Below are 22,344 nucleotides of genomic sequence, written 5' to 3'. Positions count from 1 at the left end.
AGATTTTAGTTGCTTTCAATTTGGGGCTGTTAGGAATAAAGTTGCTGTGAACAGTGTGTATAGGTTTTTGTGTGGACATTATATTCCTCTCTGCCCTGGTAATTTTCTTTCTAAAATTTGCTTTATCTAATACCAAGACAGCCACTTTTACCTTTTTAATTATTATTAATGTTTTCATGATATATTTTTCCATCCTTTTTCTTTCAGCCTACCTATATTATTATAAATTTGAAGTGAGTTTCTTATATAGTTGGAACATGACTTTTTAAACTTGTTTTGCCAATCTCTTTTTAAAAATTTGTATTATTTATTTTATTAGTTATATATTTTTTCATAACTATATACATTAAAAATTATAATTAAAAATTTCTTTTGGTACAGGGGATTGAACCCCAGGGGCACTTACCCAGTGAGCCATATCCCCAACCTTTTTTCATTTTTAGAAATATTTTGAGTCAGGATCTCACTAACTTGCTTAGGGCCTCAAGAAATTGCTGAAGCTGACTTTGAATTTGCTATCCCCCTGCCTTAGCCTCCTGAGTTACAGATGTGTGCGACCATGCCTGGCTAATTTAAAAAATTTAATCAATACATAATCATACAATTTTATGTGGTATAGTGTGATATTTCAATACATGCATGCAATGGTAAATGATCAGATTAGAATAACTAACAATTCACCACCTTCATTTCTTTAGCTCATACATGTAACTCAGATCATATTTCACTAGGCTAATTTATCTTGCTGCAAATGACATAATTTCATTCCTTTTGTGTCTGAATAATTGTGTGTGTGTGTGTGTGTGTGTGTGTGTGTGTGTGTGAGACTTTTTTTTAATTCATTCATCTGTGGATGGACACCTAGGCGCCTAGGCTGATTCCATGCCTTGGCTATTATAAAATAGTGCTGCAGTAAACATGGACATGCAAATATCTCCTTGATACACTAATTCCTTTACTTTGGATTTTATGTAATCTTGAAATTGACACATATGATAGTTCTAGTTTTAGTTTTTTGAGGAAACATGATGCTGTTTTCATATGGCTATACTATTTTACAATTTTACTAACAGTGTATGAGAGTAGCCCTTTTCCTACATCCTCACAAGCATTTGTTATTTTTGTTTGTTTTTAATAATGACTATTCTACTACAGTGAGATATCGCATTGTTGTTTTAATTTGTATTTGCCTAATTAGTGAAATTGAGTGTTTTTTTCCTATCCTATTGGCCATTTGTATATCTTATTTTGAGAAATGTCTATTTAGATCATTTTACTCATTTAAAAAATTGGATTTTTAGTGGTTTATTACTGTTGAGTTGTTAAGTTCCTTATGTATTCTGGATATTAATTCATTACTGGGTGAATTCTGTAGGATCTCTCTTAACTCTGGTTTCTGTGCAGAAGCCTTTTAGTTTATATAATTGATACACTTGGGCCATTTATATTTAATGATATTTCAGGATTTAAATCTACTTTTTTATTTTTTGCCTTCCTTTGGATTATTTGAACCTTTTAAAAATTCCATTTTTTATAGGATATTCACTATAAAGTTGTTAAATTTTAAACAAGGAAAAATAAAACCAAAATATGTTCTTAATTTGATCTAAAATACTTGCATTTTAAAACTATTAAGATTTATTGCTATTTTATTAAAGTTTATAAGTTATGAAAAATAAGAATAAGAATTCCATTTTTTTCTTTCTTTATAGAGTTTTTGGGTCAGTTGTTCTGTAGAGTCTTTTTTAGAGGTTGTTCTAGGTCATTCCAATACCTTCAGATAGTTGTTTATATATTTTGACGAGAGTTTATAGTGTACTCTGTAGGAGATTGGTCAAAAGCAGCTTACTCAGCCTCATTGAAAACAGCTAGTATTATTTTAAATTATGACATCATACTGTACAGTCCATTGCAAACAAAATTTTAAAAACATTTTTAGTTGTAGATGGACATAATAACTTTATTTAATTTTTTAATGTGGTGCTGAGGATTGAACCCAGTGCTTCACATGTGCTAGGCTAGTGCTGTACCACTGAGCCACAACCTCAGCTCTGTAAACAAATTTAAAGTAGTGTCAGTTTTGAAATCTTAGTCCCCCTTTATCCACGGGGGGAGGGTATATTCCAAGATCTCTAGTGGATGCCTGAAATAAACAAACCATCTATCTGTTTGTTTTTTCTGAATATATACCTATATATAGGATAAAGTTTAATAAATCAAGTACAGTAAAATTAGCAACAATAATAAAATAGAATAATTATAGAAATGTGCTATAATTAAAGTTACTTAAAATTTGTGAATTTTTGATTTTGGGGGTTTCAGTTGAGTGTTTTCAGACCATAATTGACCACAAGTGATTGAAATTTTATAAAATGAAACCATGGATAAGTTGGGGGACTCCTGTACCTGATATGTTTCTAGAATACTTGTTATAGGGATAATTTGAAGTGGAAAAAAAAAACCCTTTTCACTCTGGTTTTTAATGAATTCACATTTGACAAAGTTTCTTTAGTTTTAAAGTGTTCTAAAGTAATATTTGCATATCAGCAGGCAATATGTAGAGCTTAAAGACAGTGCTGTACTTCTAGTGCCATACCTATGCATTGGTTATTTTTTATCCGTGAAATCTTTTTGCCCTACATTTGATTTTCTATATCTAGTCTTGATTTCAATTATTAACTCATTAGTGGCTACAGTTGACTGTTTATTTGGGCTGGAAGTTCTTACCATGTCAGTACTACACCTAGTTCTCCTTGATCTTGTATTTTGCCTGACTTTGCAATCCTCCATACCTCTCCTGCTGAGCTTTCAAAGTGATTAGAGGAAGAATAGCAGATTTAATCAATAAAAGGATTTTTGCTGTAGTACTTGGCATTTAGAGGCAGTCTTCTTTCTTTCTTTTTTCTTTTTTAGCTTTTCATCTAGAAATAATTTCTGACAAAAATGCAAGAATAATAGAGTTCACACTTTTAAAATTTTGCCTGTTTGCTTTAATACTTGTGTTCTCTGGTTGTGTGTGTATTGTTTATTTGATTTACAGTACTGGAGGTTGAACCCAGGGGCCAGCCATCTATCACTGATCTACATAGCGAGCCCCAATCCCCCTTTTTTAAAATTTTGATACAGGATCTTTCTTGCTAAATTGCTGAGGCTGGCCTCCAATTTGCAATCCTTGTGCCTGAGCCCCCAGAGTAGCTGGGATTACAGGGTTGCACCTTAGAACCTCCTTGTTTTATCTTGTTTTTTTTTCTTCTTCTTCTTCTTCTTCTTTTCTTTGCTCTTTGTAGATCTTGTTCCCATTTTATATCCTCTCCTTTTTGCAATATCTATATTTATTGTCTCGTCTTCGGCTTTCAGATATGTCTAGTTGCCTTTAATTTTTTAAAAAAGAAGTTTTCCATGACACCTGATTTATTTGTTCTTCCTTCTTAACTTTGTGTTAGGTCTCCTCATTTACTATGTTCTTTTCTTCTTTCCTCTTAGTGAATTTTATGGTGTCAAAAGAAGACTCCTCTTGAAGCCTTTAAAATGCTCAAAGCATTTCAAAAACTAATTTCCATATAATTGTAGTATGTAACTTGCAAACTTTTAATAAATGCCAATTTGACTGTTTTTAACTTTTTATATGAAGAATTTTAAAGAAATATAAAATACACATAATGGTATATGGTCTCTCATGTACTCATCAGTCAACCTCAACAATTTCCCACAGCCAGTACTGCCCATCCATTTTCACGCTCAAGTTCCAAATAATATAATTTCATCAGAACCCCCTTCATGTATATCTCTAAAATGAAATCACAATATGAGCACACTTTAAAATAATTTATGATAAATCAATATTTTCAGGTAACATTTCAGTGTTTATTATTTATTATTGGTGTCAGTTTTATTACCCTTTGGTTGAATCTGTTTACATGTATAAATCCTGATATATAGATTCCCCTTGCATCCCTCTTTCTTTAGCTTTCTTTTTATTTATTGAAGAGACTGGGTAGTTTGGTAGTTTACTTTAGTGTGGATTTTGATGATTGTGTTCCCAGTGTATTATGTTTTCCTTCTCTGTTGTATAAGTTGATATTTGAATCTAAACACTTAATCAGATATATGTTGAAGTTTTTTTTTCCACTTGTTTTGTTTTATCACGGCTGCCTCTCTCCAGAGGCACATGATAACTCTTCCTGAGATGTTAGCAGATATCGATGCACTATTCTAGATAGATTGATTAGTTCTCCCAGGCTTTAAGCTGATTAAAGATACACTGTATCTTATATTGACATTCAGCTTCTTATAGCATTGAGAATATTTAGCTTCATAGTGCTTTTTAAAAAAATCACTTATCCTTCTTGGTTCTGAAAAGAAACTGTAGATTTAGAGCACTGTGAATTGGTCTTCATCCTGGTGGTTTTTTTTACCTGAAATTATGAGGTTTTTTTCCTGTTCCATTTTGCACCTCCTTCTTCAGACATCTGAAGCATGGAGTATGATTTGAAGCTAATTAACTAAAAAGATCTAATTTTCTCACTGTGTTAAAAATTTTATTCACCTGATGATATTTGATAAATGATTTAGTTTCTCGCTAAAGTTAAGGGTGTTTTGCTGATCTTTAATATTTTTGAAAATTGGAATTGTTATTATAATAGTTTTTTCCCCCCCATAGAACATTCCTGATGTAGATGAAGAAGGTTATAGTATTAAACCAGAAGGAAATCAGAATGATATCCTTTTATTATATGGGTATTCTTAGGGATCATGTTGGCATATAAGTAGATGGTTACAATAAAATAATGTGTTAATTAAAGCCTCTTTAAATTTTTAATTATAGCAAAAATCTTACTCTATTCTTTGACATGCTTTCATTAACAAAAGTTAATCATTGTATTTGTTATTCTATCTTACCCTAAGTTTTGCTCCTTTTAATGTGTGGAAAACATTATGCATTAAGATTATGCATTAAGATAATTTAAAAACTAAATTCTTTAACTGATATTCACATACCAAAGAGAACCATTTCTACTCATCTAGTGATTCTGACTCTGAAGATGAAGAACCAAAGAAGTACCGGATAGAAATCAAGCCTATGCATCCAAATAATTCACATCACACAATGGCTTCTTTGGATGAATTAAAAGTTTCTATAGGGAATATAACACTCTCACCAGCAATATCTGTAAGTAGGAACATGAACAAATTTGTATTCTTCATAGATATGTCTATTTATTTATTTTTTTACCTCATCTACCTAGAACTGCTTAATTTTAAGCATTATAAGAAGTTAAGACATCAATTTAGCAATGAACATATTAGATCAGAAAGTATTTTACAAGAAAGTAAAAATGTGGAAAATTCAGTCAATCATTTTTATATTTTATAAATAATGGTGTATGTCTCAGGTAGAATTTTGTGAACTAGAAGTATTAATCTTTTTCTTAGCTAATTTTAAAGTTTTCTTTTCAAATTTTGTGAACTTTGTGTGAAAGTACTCAATGAAAATGAATTTCAAAATTAAATTATATCCTTTACAAGGGTTTGAACCTAGGGCTTTGAACATGGTAGGCAAGCATTCTACCCAGCCCCTTTAATTTTTTTTTTTTTTTTTTGTCTGTCACTATAACACTACCTTCTGAGGGAAAAACAAAACATTACTAAAATAAATCTTTTCATTGATAATGTCATAGTCTGAATTCAGAAATATTATACTGTCAGGGAAAAAAAGTGTGTCTCAGAATAATTAACAAGTATGTCTGTGCATTATCATAATTGATATTAAATCTGTTTTTCTTGATAATAAAGAATAAAAGTTCTCCCATTTTATATTATCTAATTATATGTTTTAGGTAATATCTCTCTCTCTCTCTCTCTCTCTCTCTCTCTCTCTCTCTCTATATATATATATATATATATATATATATATATATATATGGAAAAATGTTTTTTTCTCCCAAACATGTACTTTGGAATTTAATTGTAGAACTCCTTCTCCCCCAGGGGGCTAGGGATCAAACCCAGGGTGTTGTACTTCCTAGGCAGGCACTCTACCAGTGGGCTATATCCCCAATCCAAAGAATATTTCTAAAGTGGTGTTTTATTGTATTATTACTGTGTAACATCAAGAGTGGTGTACAAGTGGTGTATATAAAGTAGGGAGTTGTGAACTATTAAAATTTTTTATTATGTAATTTAAAAACATTTGTTTAAATAAATAAAAGCCTAGATGAATGCTTGTATATATCAAAATAGTAAGTATCTCTCTGGGTAGTGAGGTAGAGGGTAGTTTTGAATTTTATCTTTTGTGCTATTTCTGTTTTTAAGATGAACATAAATTAATTTCATACTCAGAAAATGAATAAAAAAATTTTTCAGTTAATATCGGATTTGAAAAAAAGGTATCTTTGAGTATATTTTGTTGTCCAATTTGCTTATTTAAACAATCTTTTCTGCTTGCCTCTAACAATGTATGTGTTTTAAGGTATGTATATTTTAGGTGTGATTCAGAAGGGAATAGAAAAATTATTAGAGCAGGAAAGTAGGGTAACTTAAATTCTATACTGAACACAGTGTCTTTCTTTTTCTTTCCATGTACTTAGAGACACAGTCCGGTAAGTGCAGTATTTTGTATTTTTGCTCATTGACTTTTTAAAAAACATTGTATTGTTTAAATCTTGATTTTTAAAATATTTTTGTTAAATTATTTAGATTGGTAGGTTATATATTGTATCTTACTGTAGACATTAATGTTTTAATATTTTAAGAACATTTTCTTGCGATTGAAGTTACATGTTTTTTTTTAATTTTTTAGTTTCATTTTTTAGTTGTTGATAGACCTTTATTTTATTTATTTATATGTGGTGCTGAGAATCAAACCCAGTGCCTCACACATGCGAGGCAAGTGTACTACCACTGAGCCCCAGCCTCAGCCCCTGTATTTTTTTTTAACTGTAAAACAACTGTTGAAATTTTTCTATATTTTATGTAAATACAGTTTATAATTGAGCAAATATACTAAAAACAGGTTAAAACTAGATTCCTGGTATTAGCATTCTACCAGATATTTCATTACAGAATTAAATAATTTGTTTAGTAGTACTTAGTTTTTGCATTTCTGTTTTAGGTACAGATGAATCGGAATTCGTCTAGTAAGTTTGACATCTGAATTGGTTATTTTATATACCTTAATTTATCAGGCAATTTGATAGTCTTGTTGCCTTATGTAGTTATAGAAATAAATGGTCTTTTCATCTATTACCAGTTTTTAATGATGGATTAGAAGCACACTTATTATAAACATAAAACAATTTATCTATATTATTTCTTGGGGCACTAAGAGACACCTTAAACTTTAACATGTGTCTACAAAATTTTTTCTGAAATCAGCAAAACCAAAGAGTAACTACTGATTAAGAATCTTAAAAATGTTTAATTTGCATACTCTGTAGGAGCCAAAAATCATTTATAAAATAAGTAATCTTTAGTTTTATCTATTTTAAATCATATGGATAATTTCAGTTTTGTTATATGGTTTGCAAATAGGAAATTAGTAATAAAATCTTCAGGGTGTTGGCACCTTTTGCAAAATCATGCATTAAAAATAACAAGGGTTATGGGAAAAATACAAGTTGAGACAGCAAATTCTAAAGCTATGTAATTTTGTAAACAGAATGACTAACAAAAACCCAAAACATCAATCCTAATTAAAATTTTAGCACAGTTAAAAAGACTTATTAAATTCATAGTACGTACCAAAATTAATTTTTTTCCATTGAAAAAGATATGTTGGAGTAGCTTAATGATAGAGATTGTGGGGAAAATGAAGATAAATGGAGAACTTTTGAGTTATGGAGATGAGGGCAAAATGTAGAAAGATGGAGCAGAGTACAATAAGTATTTTAAGGTAGAATAAGGAGCCAATCTGAACCAAATGAAAGAATGTAGTATGATTGGGTGTTGTATACAGAGAAGTACTTCTCTGAAATTTGTTGCAGCTACCTATATTGATTTACTTTGCATTCATCAACTAGTGCTTGGTAATGCATACCATTAATGTGCAGGGGAAGTTACTTATGCTCCCAGCATGACTTTTGTGGTACTAATGTGATTCTCCTGTTTATTACTTGCTTATGAAATGAAGCACATCACAAATGCAAAAGGTGATAACAGACTATTGCTCCAGATTGCTATAAAAATTTTAAGTTTTTGAAATAGGACTTCCTTCAATAGTTAGTCACTACTTTTAGTCAATATAATAATTACTAATACATATATATTTAAACATTTCTTGTAATTTTAAAGTTACAGCCCTGTTTTATCATCTGTAACCAGTAATTTTATTTTAATGAATGTTGTGGTTGACTTAAATAATTTCTTACTGAAGATGTTGGAAAAAATAAAGATTGAGCAGAAATTCAATTTAACTTACTTTTTCTTCATAATTGTCTCTTAACACTTCCAAAATTTTAATTGTTCATAGCACTGGGATATGTGAAGAGTTTTTGTTTTCATTAAAATGTTTTATTTCTCAGATTATGAATTTTTTATAACATTTTGTTTTTTAATTAGATGAGGAATTAACAAAATCAAAGCCAACTGTTCCACCCAATGAGTAAGTTCTGTATTTATTTATTTTTTTGAGCAGACTTTATTTTTTAAAAAGGTTTTTGGTTCAGAGCAAAATTGAGAAAAAGGTATAGAGGTTTCTTATATACATATCCTTAACTTCCCTATCAAAATCCCTCACCAGAGTGGTATATTTGTTACAGTTCATACACCTAAATTTTGACACACCTAAATCACCCCAAGTCTATAGTTAACATTGGAGTTTACTGTTGGTGGTGTACATTCTGTGGGTTTTAAAAACACATTGTGGCACATATTCCCCATCATGAGTATTTTTACTACCCTCAAAATCCTCTTCTCAGCTTATTTCCTTCCTTTCCATCACATTTAAATTTTAAATATCCTCCTCTTGTTCTTTTTTTCTATAGTTTTCTGTAGCTTACCTCTAGAATTTTAATTCTAGTAAAGTGTTCTTAAGCATTCTCTTTTCTAAACTGTGAAATACCATATTGAAATTTTAGGATGATTTTTCTTTAAATGTGTTTAACTGCAGTTGGCCTTGGTGTCCTCACTACTTCTAAATAAATGATGATATCCTAAGCTTATACATGTCTGTATTTCAACTAGTTATTCTCATGAAAATGTTCTTATTTCTTCTTTCAGTTCTGTTTTTATTTTTGTTTTTGTTTGATGCTGGGGATTGAACCCAGGGGAGCTTAACCACTGAGTCACTTTCCCAACCCTTTTTATTTTTTTGAGACAGGGTCTCACTAAGCTGCTTAGGGCTTCACTAAGTTGCTGAGGCTGGCCTTGAACTTGTGATCCTCCCTCCTGCCTCAGCCTCTGAGTTGCTAGGATTACAGGTGTGCACCACCACATACCCAGGTCTTCCTACAGTTTTGACTGTTACTTTATAGACTGTATTTTGTGAACTTCAAAATGGGGAAGTGTCTCAATTAAGATAATATATCTGTAAATCACTTAAATTTTCTGTTCAAGACTGGATGCTAGGTATGATTCAGTAGAGATGAGACTGTTTTAGAATCAAGTAACTCTGTGTGTTTGGACAATTCATTTAGAATCTGTATGCTGCTTTTCTTCATTTGCAAAGCTGAAACCATTATTCTCATTCCCAAGGTTAAGGGAGTCTAATAAGGCATGATTAAGGGAGATTAATCTTCCCTATTTTCTCCTGCCAATTTATTGTAGGTTCTGTTTAAGTACTTGTTTTATTCAGTTTATTAAGTCATATAAACCATTGGCAAAATACCCAACTTTTTAATCATTTTGAGTAAGCTGTTAGAATTCTATGAAACAAATATGTGACTAATTTTTATACTAATAATATATTATTGTGTTAAAATCTTTTTTTTTTAATGGTATGGTAGAAAAGGAACCAGTGATTTACTTGCTTGGGACCCCCTATTTGGACCATCTCTTGATTCATCATCTTCAGCTTCACTAACTTCATCATCATCAGGTAAATATATATGCTTTTTCTTGCTCTTGCTCTTGTTCTTGCTCTTGCTCTTGCTTCTGCTCCAGCTCTGGTTCCTGCACCTGCTCCTGCTCCTGCTTTCCTTCCCTTCTCTTCCCTACTCTTCTCTTTTCTCTCTCCCCTGCTCTTGTTTTTTCTTTCTTTCACCAGAGGAATACAGTAGCCACTTTTTTTTCTAATTGATTTATTTACCACCTGTGTCTTATATTTAGTGATCCAAAACTTTTTAAAATTTTTCCTCTGATCATATTGCCAGATAGATATAATTTCATACTGGTTTGGTTAACTTAGTGTAAAGCTACTAAGACTTAAAGAATAAAAATTCAGGGCTGGGATTGTGGCTCAGGGGTAGAGCACTCGCCTAGCATGGGCGGGACCTGAGTTTGATCCTCAGCACCACATAAAAATGAAGGCATTGTGTTTAAAAAAAAAAAAAGAATAAAAATTCATCAAATATCAACGGTGTTTAAAATTGATATATTTATTCTAGCTATCATTCTATATAATTGCCCAAATAATAATTCTTATTATTTATAGATAATTCAAATACATAGATATGCATTAATATAATGTCTTTTCTTGATGGGCGTTCAAGTTGCATCTGATTTTCTAGTATTATGTACATCAGTGGAAATAATAAATTTTATGTACATTTTATAATATCCTGTGATAACCTGTATAAAATATATGGGTCACAAGATATTCCCATTGATATTTATTGCCAAACTGCTTTCCTGAAAGGCTTTAACATTACCCAAGCAATATATGAAAAAAATTGATGAATGCTTTTTAGTTGTTGCTTTGGTAAGAATGTGGAGTTGATAGGATTGCAAGTTCAAGACCAGCCTTAGCAACTTAGTGAGACCCTGTTTCAAAGTAAGAATTTAAAAAGGGCTGGGATATAGCTCAGTGGTAGAGTGCCCCTGGGTTCATTCCCCAGTACCACCAAAAAAGGAAAAACTTAGAGATAATCAGCAACTTATTCAAGATAGTATAGGTAAGAAATGATAGAGACAGGATTCAAACTGGATTTTACTAATTTGAAAATAATTTTTAAAATCTTTCACACTCTGGCAGCTTAAAAAAATAAGCTATGTTGAAACATTTTACTATTGATAAATATTAGTGTTTAAAATTAAACTGTTGGGCTGGGGATGTGGCTCAGCGGTAGCGCGCTTGCCTGGCATGCGTGCGGCCCGGGTTCGATCCTCGGCACCACATACCAACAGAGATGTTGTGTCTGCCGAGAACTAAAGGATAGATATTAAAAATTCTCTCTCTCTCTCTCTCTCTCCTCTCTCACTCTCTCTTTAAAAAAAATAAATAAATAAATAAATAAATAAATAAAATTAAACTGTTCAGGGCTGAGGTTGTGGCTCAGTGGCAGAGCGCTTGCCTAGCATCATGAGGCACTAGGTTCAATCCCCACACCACATAAAAAAACTAAATAAACAAAATGAAGTTATTGTGTCCATTTACAACTAAAATATTTTTAATTAGACTGTTTAAGGAGTAAATATTTTTAAAATCAACTATAAATAGATTATAGAAAAGCTTAATCCTGGACACTGTTTGAAATTTTGAAGGGAGGGTAATCTGTACCTAATGCTTATAAAACAGGAAAAAAACAAAAACACACTGATAGTTGAACATACTCTGAAGTAACCTTATAAACTTTCTCAGTGGATGTGTGTTACTGTTTAGTGTTACAAAACTAACCTTACAATACACTGTCCAAGGAAAGTAATTGTATAAAAAAATTGAAATTGTTATAGAGGTCTCATTTGTGTTTGGTACAAATATCAGAATGATGTTTTGTATTTAGAATGAAGAGTTATAAGCAGTAGTGTTGAATTTTTTAATATCATTTTATGAGTGATTTATTAAAATCTTTAATAAAAATTTTCAAATTGGTATCACAGAGACTTTAGTTATATAATGTCTTCATAATTCTGCTCATTTTTTCTTGCTATTTTCTTTACTTCATACAGTCTTCCATTTAAAAAAAAAATTGTCCCTCTTATTACCTGTCTGAAAAATGTTTCACCCACACCACTTTCATCTTATAGGAAAAAAAAAACATTTTTATCTGATGTTTGGAATATGTTAGAACCCTCAACCTTTTGCTGATTTTTCAATTCATACTGATGTTTTATACCTTCCTATAATAATATGAAAAGTGTCATAGATTATATTGTCCTTCAGAAAATGTTAGTGATATTCAAAAGAGGCAATTATCCTGTTATATAGAAATTGTTATAAAAACTTCATGTGAACAGGATTAATTTTGAAGTAAGCTGATCAATATATTAATATGATTTTCTGTTTTAAAAACTTTCCCTAAGTATGAAATAGGCATTATGTCTTCAATTTTGATCCAGCATTTTTGCAATGCACTTCTCCCCGAATCTTAACATCATCTATTCAAGTACCATTTGCATATTTTAGCAAGCTCTGTGTTGTGAAATTATTCCTTTTTGTCTTTGTGTCTTTCAGAATCTTAATTCTATCAGTTAATAACTGATAAGTTTTAAAAAGATGCTTAGAGCTTGGTCAAAAAGTAGTTTGTGTTGCATCTTGTACCATGTAGATTATAAGTAAGCATACAAGTTTATTTCAAACGTGAGCATATATGATCGTTCATGTATGTGTTTTTTAAATTTAACATAAATGTCTCCTACCTCCCCTTTGGTAAATACTCTGTCAGCCATTTTCTTCTTTGCCCATGGATTAGTGGAGTTCTTGTATTTTGCAAAAAACCCTTAAAATTATCTCTTGAAAAATATTAAGCTGGTCTTTAATATTAGCACTAGTGCTCATTTAGTCCAGTGTACTTCCTGAGACCGTTTTTATCAGGAACTTTGTTGAATACCCCACATATACAGCACTATCACTTTGCCACTGTGTCAAATCTTTTTAGACTTTATACTTACTGTTATAGTTATGTTGCTTTACTGGAAAAACAAATAGTTCTGACTTAGTGTAGTTTTGGGCCCTTCATTTTATATAATTTTTCATATGTATTAGGTTTTTTATGCTCATACTTTTTTCCTCATTTAATGTAAAGTTTGAGGGCAGGGGATATAGCTCAGTGGTAGAATGCTTGCCTGCCATGGCTTGGATTCAATCCCTAGCAGCACCACTCACAAATACACACAAGAGTTTGAGCTCATGCTTTCGTTCCATGTATTATTAATTGTTTTCTAGTTCTAAGTAATTAAAATAACATAACAGAACTGTTTGGCTGTATAGATTTATATTTTAGTTCTAAAATTTTTCTGTGGCTTTGGTTTTTAGTTATTTCCTTTTATTTTGCTAACCATAAAGAAAAGAATAAGAACTCACTTTCTTTTCCACTGATATACCTAGGTATGTAATAACTGAAAATTTAGTTGAAACCAGGTCAGATTCTGGGTCTAGAAAAGTCCATCACCAGATTTTCCCCCTAATTATCTATTTTATCCTAAAGTAACAACACTTCCAGAGAATGCATTGTAAAGCTGAAAATACTTTCAGATTCCCCAATTCTTCGGATGGCATGTCTTCCAACAGAAGCATCTCTGAAAATCAGAGTGACCTCTGCCATAATATTACATGTCCTGAAAAATTACTGACAGTAGAAGCTAACAATGATGTCATCATTTCCTACATCATTAACATTGCTGCTAGACTCTAAATTAGTTACTGCTTTGTTCAGAGAAAGAATGATCTGACAAACGTGTTGTCTATTCCCTTATGTGAGAGCAGATATAGTTTAGATCTTAATGCTGTTGTCTTTTTACTTTATAGATAGTAACTTCCTATTCCTTGAAAAAATACATCAAATAGATATTTATAGCCATAAGATCCACTGGTAAAAAACAAAGTACAGTTAGAACACCTAAAAATGTAAGCAGTTGTTATTAATCTCCTCCTGAGGCTACCTAATTGTTAGCTTTCCTCAAAAAGCCAGAATTGGCTGAGCCCTGTGGTGCACGCCTGTAACCCCAAGCAGCTCAGGAAGCTGAGGCAGGAGGATCACAAGTTCAAAAGCCAGCCTCAGCAACTTAGTGAGGCTCTAAGCAACTCTGCAAGACCCTGTCTCTAAATAAAATATTAAAAAGGGCCAAGTGTGTGGCTCAGTGGTTAAGCACCCCTGGATTCAATCTCTGGGACCAAAAAAAGAAAGAAAGAAAAATAAGCTTCAATTTTGATTGTTTGGAGGAACTAAACTTTACTTTTTTACCAGGAGGCTTGGTTTGAGTCTTTGGACAGGCCTTCTGATCAGTAGTAGTGAAGCTTCAGGTATAAATGCCTCTGTTGTGTTAAACTGTGTCACAAGCTTGAAATAACACAGGCATATGGGTCAGTGCTAGTGTGTGTGTGTGTGTGTGTGTGTGTGTATATTTTATATATATTAAAAATGACAGCAGAATGTGTTGCAATCCTTATTACATGTATACAGCACAGTTTTTCATATAAAGTATGTATATAGAATATGTTGACACCAATTCATGTCTTCATACATGTACTTTGGATAATGATGTCTATCACATTCCACCAACCTTGCTAATCCCCTGCCCCTTCCCTTCCCTCCCACTCTTCTGCCTATCTAGAATTCATCTATTCATCCCATGCTCCCTCTCCCTACCCCCCTATGAGTCAGCATCCTTATATCAGAGAAAACATTCGGCATTTGTTTTTTTGGGATTGGCAAACTTCACTTAGCATTATCTTCTCCAATGCCATCCATTTACCTGCAAATGCCATGATTTTATTCTCTTCTATTGCTGAGTAAAATTCCATTGTGTATATATGCCACATTTTTTTATCCATTCATCTACTGAAGGGCATCTAGGTTGGCTCCACAGTTTAGTCATTGTGAATTGTGCTGCTATAAACATTGATGTGGCTGTGTCCCTGAAATATGCTGTTTATAAGTCCTTTGGGTATAGACTGAGGAGAGGGATAGCTGGGTCAAATGGTGGTTCCATTCTCAGATTTCCCAGGAATCTCCATATTGCTTTCCATATTGGCTGCACCAATTTGGAATCCCACCACCAATGTATGAGTGTACCCTTTTCCCCACATCCTCGCCAACACTTATTATTTGTCTTCATAATAGCTGCCATTCTGGATAATGAGCATATCTTTAAAGGAGATACGTCATAGCAAAGGGAAGTACTGTGGTACTCAGGTTGTTGCACGTTTCTTATAGTGAACATCTTACAGTATGAGTACAGCATGAAAGAACTAGTACTAACTGGAAGAAGGCAGCAGTCTCCGAATCTAGGCTTGATTTCTTTTTTAACTTTTTACTGTTTTCCTCAAACGACCTGAATTTTATATCTTTTATCCCTTTATGGTGATACACTTTCTATATGATTCCTTATTCCCATGCATTTACTTTCAGTTCTATAACTTTATCTTTTTCTTTAAATTTCTTTTTACAACCTGTATGCCCCTCCCATTCATTCCTGCATTCCTCCATTGTTAATCAAGAGCCTTCAACTTTACTCTTTGTTTCTCCATGTACGAATTTAGGACCATTTATATGTTTTTAATTTTGTACATTTGTAAATTTTTAGAACTTGATGAATATATTTCTTTTCTCCCTTTTATATCTTTCAATCTCTGAATTATAACACATATTTTAGATTGAACCAAGAAAGTTTAAAGTTTATTTAAAAATAATTTAAGCATATTTTTCTCCATCTTCATTTCTACTTTGATTATGCTAATTCATTTGTGACTTGGTGATGTACATTTTTCAATTTCATTCAGTAATTTATACTATGATAAGAGTTTTTAAAATTAGGAATGCAGATTTTAAAAAATTGTAAAATTTGCTAATGGTATTACAAAACTGAACATGAAATTTGTGTAAGATTTAAGAAAAGATACTATAAACTTCAAAATTAACTGAAGTGATTTAGGCAAATAATTTCAGCAAATTAATAGAATATTTTTAATGCTTTTAATTCTTAAAAATGTTACCTTGTGGTTCTACTTAAAAGTGAATTAATAAGTTTAATTAAGGTAAGTGTTTTATTTGGAGTTCACATTATTATTCTGAAGCACAGCTACAAAGGCTTGGTTTTGATTTACTATCTGTAAAGTAGATATATTGGTAATAATGATGTTTGGCCTTAAAGGGTTTATTTTCACCAGTTTATCAGATTTAATTTATATACATATAAATAAAAAATTGAAAAAGGAATGACATTTACATGCATGTCAGTTTTGTTGAAAGGTTAATAAATGATTGTTTTCTCAGGAATATTGTTGGTAGCTTCAAAAAAAAGCATATTTGATAGATTCCCACTATTTCAACAAAACCTATAATTACATTTTGAAAAAACATAGAAAATGAGTTTTGAATCCTAACAGTTCCTTTATAATAGAGTGTCTTTATATAAAGATTGCCACATACTAATGATTTTCTTCAAATTCTCTTTTTCCCCTCACCAGCCAGGCCCACAACTCCTCTTTCTGTAGGCACCATTGTCCCACCTCCAAGGCCTGCTTCCAGACCAAAGCTTACTTCAGGCAAACTCAGTGGGATTAATGAAATAGTATGTACTCAGGTGTTTTTTTTTTTTTAAATTATATAACTGTTTTGATTTAAGATGCAAATGATATTTTTCTGTATGCCCCTGTACATTAAAATACTTTTCTACTCAGCTCCTCCAAATATAGAAAAATTCCCCCAACCAATACTTCCTTCACTCTCCCTTATAGTCTCAATAATATGAAAACACCATTCGGAACCTGTTGTCTCACAATAAAGAAGCAATTTTCACATAGTTCTGTTTAAAGTCAAATATAAGGAAGTAATGGTGGTGTGTTCTTAAGACCTTAGAATTATACTTCCAGGTCCTAGAGGGCATCTAGTTCACCTTCTTTATTTTATTCATAGAGAACTGGTGTCTCTATCAGTTAATTGACTTAAAAGTGTATGGTGGGGAATATGGTCTTGAAAAGTCATTTGATAATGGGAAAAATTTGTGGGCTATATTTATAGTGAGGGTATCCCAAACCAGCCTTCTTGCCTCCAATTCATTTTGCCTCATCTTCTAAACTAATTGCTGGGATTAATTTTCTAAAAGTCAAACTTTATATTTTTCCCTTGGTATTTATCTCCATTGGTACCTCATAATACACGTGGTTGGATGTTTTAGCTGAATGTTCAAGACTCTTCATAAAGTTGTGTTAGCAACCTGCATCACCAGACTAACTGTCCAACTTTCTCCTCTTATTCTAGCCTAGGTTCCAGCCACTTGAAACTTTCCAGTGTTCTCCAAACACATCATGCTTTTTTAAAAAAAATTCGTGCTGGGGATTGAATCCAGGGTTTTATGCATGCTAGCATACACTCTACCACTAAGCTACATCATGCTCTTTTATACATTCATGTTTTCTTATTGTGCTTCTTCTATTTAAAGCACTCCTCAGTTTTTTTTTAAGTTCTTGAAAATTTTTTATTGATACATTATAATTATACATAATAGTGGGATTCATTATGCCATGTTTGTACATATACATAACATAATTTGGTCTCATTTCCCCATTTTTCTCTTTCACTGCCCTCTTCCCTCCCCTTGATCTGCTTCCTCTATTGTTATCCCTTTTATTATTATTATCATCATCATCATAATCATTATTATTTTAATTAGTGCATTATAAGTGTATAGGTAGAATTCCATATATGAACATAGCAAACTTTTTAGAACCCTAAAATTAGCTTTTCATAAATGTTTTATAATAAGTGATATTCTTCATATTCTGTTTATACAGTTTTTTGGAAATTTAATTTTTATGTAAATTTTTTATTTATATATGACAGCAGAATGCATTACAATTCTTATTACATATATAGAGCACAATTTTTCATATCTCAGTTTTCTTAATAGCAAGTTAGTCTCTCTCTTTAAGACCCAGCTAAATATCACCATCTAGTTTTTGATCATTCCATCATATTTAATCATTCTATTGCTTATATATTTTGCTTATGTTTCTATTAATACACATATCACATTATGTAGACTTAGGGTGTGTTTCCCTTACTGGACTATACCTTAGCCAATTTCATGTCCTTGATTTTTGCAAAATGCCTGTCACATTGTACAGGAAATATTTAGGAAATATTCATCGAATAAATGAAAAGGCTTGAACACCATGTATTGAAATGATGACATTTTTCTTTTTTACTCCTATCCCAGTGAATTGACTTACTAGAAATGAAATGAAAGATTAGATACAAGCTGTCAAGTTTTCCTTATAACAATGTCTTAATTAATATCTTTATGTTTGCTTCTTTGCAGACATTCTCTATTTTCTTAGTAAACAAATTTTTAAAATGAAGTTCATGAACTAAATGGTATGCACATTTTTAAGACTCTTGATATTTATTGCTGTGTGGTCCATCAGATAGCATCTTCATTGTTCTAGAGGAATGATGCTCAAAGCAGGGTATCAGACTAGTGGCATAGCCATATCCAGGAACTTAGTGGAAATAGTATCTCTGAGAGGGGCCCAGAAATTGTGCATTAAAAAGGTCTCCAAGTGATTCTGATGTACACTAATGTACACTGTTTTAAAGTAACATGTATAATTTTCTAGTAGCTGTATTAAAAAAGAACAGTGATATTTTGATGTTTTGTTTTATTCAGCATATCGTTACATTTTAATATGTATTCAGAATAAAAATAATTAAAATTTTTACTTTTTTACGTGTATGTTAAATCTTTGAAGTGTACTCTGTATTTTATACTTTATATCACATTTTAGTTTGGACTAGCCACATTTCATATGATATTGACCACTACATCATAATAGCATTCTAAAAATAAGAGAAAACCACTTCAGAAAAGAGCTGTTTTTGCCTTTTCCTTAAGAATTGTAAAATGCTCTTAAAAATGCAGCCACATCATCGATCATGAAGCCATGTTGCCATAAAACTATTCCCTGCTGTAGCTGATCTGAAGTCTTTTTCCAAGGTTTTCAGTTTCAGACCAGCTATTGAATTCAGTATCTGTTCAGCCCCATTTCCTGTATCATCTTTATCTGTATAAAGATATAGCTGCATATTTATAATCTTACTGGTTATTTTCAATGTGATGTCCATAATCAGGAGTCATCAGAAAGCTATACTCTAGGAAAAAAATAGTTAAATGGACGGGAGAGGATTACAAATTATAAACTTTTATATAGTAAAACCTAATAGTTTATAGCATATCCATATGTTTTTATTAATATAATGAAGAGTTGACCGATTTAGTGTATGAACACTTATAGATAGGGCTGTGAGGAAAGTATCTTTCTTGTTCACAGCTTTGTACTTGGTACCTAATCCAGGGCCTGCCACGTAGTAGGCACTAAATAAATATTTGTTGTCTTTATAAGCAAGAAAATGCATTTTTTAAAAATCTATTTTTTCTTTCTACTTTTTTATTGGTGTATTATAGTTGTACATAATGATTTGTTGTTATGTATTCATTCATACATAAAATATAACCATATAATTTGGCCAATATTACTCCCCAGCACTTCCCCCTTATCTCCACTCCTCCTACCCCATTTTTTCCTTTTTCTACTGATCTTTTTTTTTTTTTGGTGGGGGAGGGGGTACCAGGGATTGAACTCAGGGGCATTTAACCACTGAGCCACATCCCTGGGCCTATTTTATATTTTATGTAGAGAGTTGCTTAGTGCCTCACCATTGCTGAGGCTGGCTTTGAACTCACAATTGTCCTCAGCCTCCAAGTAGCTGGGATTAAAAGTGTGTGCCACTGCTCCCTACCTGATCTCCTTTTGATTAGTTATTTTTAATTAAGCTGAATATACCTATTTTTTTGAAAAAGGAAATACCTTAGGAAATGTTGCTAATGTGTTATTGGAGCAATTAGGAATTTGGAAAGAAAAAGTCCATTCACCCAAGTAAAAGACAAATAAGTTGGAGATATATTTAAACATCAGAAATAAAGGGGAAGCAATGTTAATGGAGGGAAATATTTGTAACAAGTAAGGCAAAGGATTAGTGAAAGTTCAGGTAATACTAAACCAAAACCTCATCACATTATTCTTTTTTTAAAATTAATTTATTTCACAATAGAATGTATTTTGACAGAGTACACAAAAGGAGCACAACTTCTCATTCCTCTGGCTGTTTCTTTCTACCATCCTTCCCATCCCCACCCCTCCCCTGATTCCCCTTTACACAAACCAAAGTTCACATCACATTATTCTTAAAACTGAAAATTCATATTCTGTTTTTACCTACCAAATTAATTAGAAAGCCAAGCATGATGGTGTATACCTATAATTCCTGCAATTCAAGAAAGCAGAGGCAGGAGGATCATAAGTTCAAGGCCAATTAGGGAAACTTAGTAAGACCTTGTCTCCAAAAACAAACAATAAAAATTAACTAAAAAGTCATTTTAATTATTATTTTTCCTTCTTTGAGTCATCCATTCATTGCTAAGGGTACTGGAGAAATAATCTGACATGTACTGGATAGTAGGGTAAAGTGAATAACCCTTTTGGGAAGCAGTTTGGTAGTATATATGAAGAGCCTTCATATTGTTTAAACTAGTAATTCTGACTTCTGAGAATCTTTATTAAGTACGGTTTTTGACATACAGGATATTTTATGCACAAAGATATTTTTAATAGCATTATTTTAATAACAGCCTCTTCAGCTTTCAGTATATTCTTAAAAATGATTTGACATATGGCATCTCTGATTTTGAATTATAAGAAACAATAAATTTGGCTTGGTATATTAAAATTATTTGATACTTAAAAATCTTCTCTAACAAGGAAAGAATTGTTTTAGCATTTTGATAAATAACTTTTTGTTTTTAAGCCCAGGCCATTCAGTCCACCTGTAACTTCCAATACCAGCCCACCTCCTGCTGCTCCTTTAGCCCGGGCAGAAAGTTCTTCCTCTATCTCATCATCTACTTCATTGAGTGCTGCCAATACTCCAACAGTAGGTAAGTGGTCATTGTTGATTATGAAATTTAGCATATGAAGGATGAACACTATTTTATATATACATGTATAACATACATATATATTTTTAATGGGCTACTGAAGAATTTAATAATAGAAATATCTTTTAGGAAACATACCTAACATTGTCAAACTGTTCATGTTTCCTTTTGTATTTCAGTCTTTATTATGTATAGGAGAATTTTAACTGTGGCTAGCACTATTAAGAATGAGTCAAGCTGTACGTGTAATCCCAGCTACTCCAGAGGTGGAGGCAGGAGAATGGCAGGTTCAAGACTAACTCCAGCAATTTAGCAAGACCCTATCTCAAAATAAAAATAAAAAGGACCGGATATGTAGCTTAGTGTCAGAGCTCCCCTGGATTTACTCCCAAGTAATTTTAAGAAAAAATCAGATGTATAAAATGCTGGTCAATATAAATAGTTGAAGGCAAAATATAATGGTATGCTTTCAACCATGAACTAATAATTGCATTCTTTTGTTTTTTGTTTTGGTACTGGTGATTGAACCCAGGGACACTTAACAGTAAGCTACATCCATAGACCCCTTTATTTATTATTCTGAAACAGGTCCAACTATGTTGCTCAAGCTGGCCTGGAACTTGTGAACCTTCTGCTTCAGCTTCCCAAGTAGCTGGTGTGCACCACTGTGCCCCAGATACGTAGATGCATTCTTAAGAAAGTTTGTGTTTTAAAAACAATTGTGTTCTGCTAGGCGTGGTGGCACATAATTGTAATCCCAGGGGCTCAGGAGGCTGAGGCAAGAGGATCAAAAGATCAAAGCAAACCTTAGCAATTTAGCAAGGCCCTATCTCAGAATAAAAAATAAAAAGGGCTGGAGATATAGCTCAGTGGTTAAGTGCCACTGGGTTCGAGCCCCAGTAATTCCCCCCAAAATAATAATTGTGTTCTGAAAACAATTGGTTCAGTGAAAGAAAAGGGTTTTGGGCTTTCAATGAATTATATTTTTATATGAATTTAAATCATAAAGATTTAAAAATAGCTATTATATGAACTATAAGCCTGAACCTCATTGAACAAATCCAGTGTTTTACTAGCTCTAGAATATTTTGCTCAAGAATTTTTCTGTCATTATCTTTACTTAGTTCTTCCTACGGATTCTTTTCTCAATGTAATAAGCAAAGCGCAAAGCCACTTAAATGCATCAATTGTGTTTCAAGAGCAACACCTGAAGTACACTAAATGAGCACCAATTCAATAGCGCTCAAAGTGCAGTTGTTGGACCTGCAGCATTTGTACCTCTGTACTTAGTAGAAATGCAGACTTTTAAAAATCAGA

At 32.1% G+C, this 22,344-nt stretch overlaps 1 protein-coding gene across 1 annotated transcript in view; it reads left to right on the top strand.

Moving 5' to 3' along the window:
* The window catches only part of Fcho2 (FCH and mu domain containing endocytic adaptor 2), a 129,776-nt gene that overhangs the window by 87,730 nt on the left and 19,702 nt on the right, over positions 1 to 22,344 (top strand). Inside the window, exons 12-19 of the mRNA XM_077800364.1 lie at positions 4,661 to 4,721; positions 4,998 to 5,170; positions 6,588 to 6,599; positions 7,112 to 7,136; positions 8,557 to 8,599; positions 9,942 to 10,033; positions 16,502 to 16,605; positions 20,898 to 21,027. Of these exons, the coding sequence (XP_077656490.1) occupies positions 4,661 to 4,721; positions 4,998 to 5,170; positions 6,588 to 6,599; positions 7,112 to 7,136; positions 8,557 to 8,599; positions 9,942 to 10,033; positions 16,502 to 16,605; positions 20,898 to 21,027 (640 nt within the window). The remainder of the gene's footprint in view (positions 1 to 4,660; positions 4,722 to 4,997; positions 5,171 to 6,587; positions 6,600 to 7,111; positions 7,137 to 8,556; positions 8,600 to 9,941; positions 10,034 to 16,501; positions 16,606 to 20,897; positions 21,028 to 22,344) is intronic.

Source organism: Urocitellus parryii, chromosome 1, assembly GCF_045843805.1.
Source record: "Urocitellus parryii isolate mUroPar1 chromosome 1, mUroPar1.hap1, whole genome shotgun sequence".
In the NCBI taxonomy this organism is placed as follows: domain Eukaryota; kingdom Metazoa; phylum Chordata; class Mammalia; order Rodentia; family Sciuridae; genus Urocitellus; species Urocitellus parryii.
The sequence above is the reverse complement of the archived record's forward strand: the minus strand, read 5'-3'. Positions and strand labels throughout refer to the sequence as shown.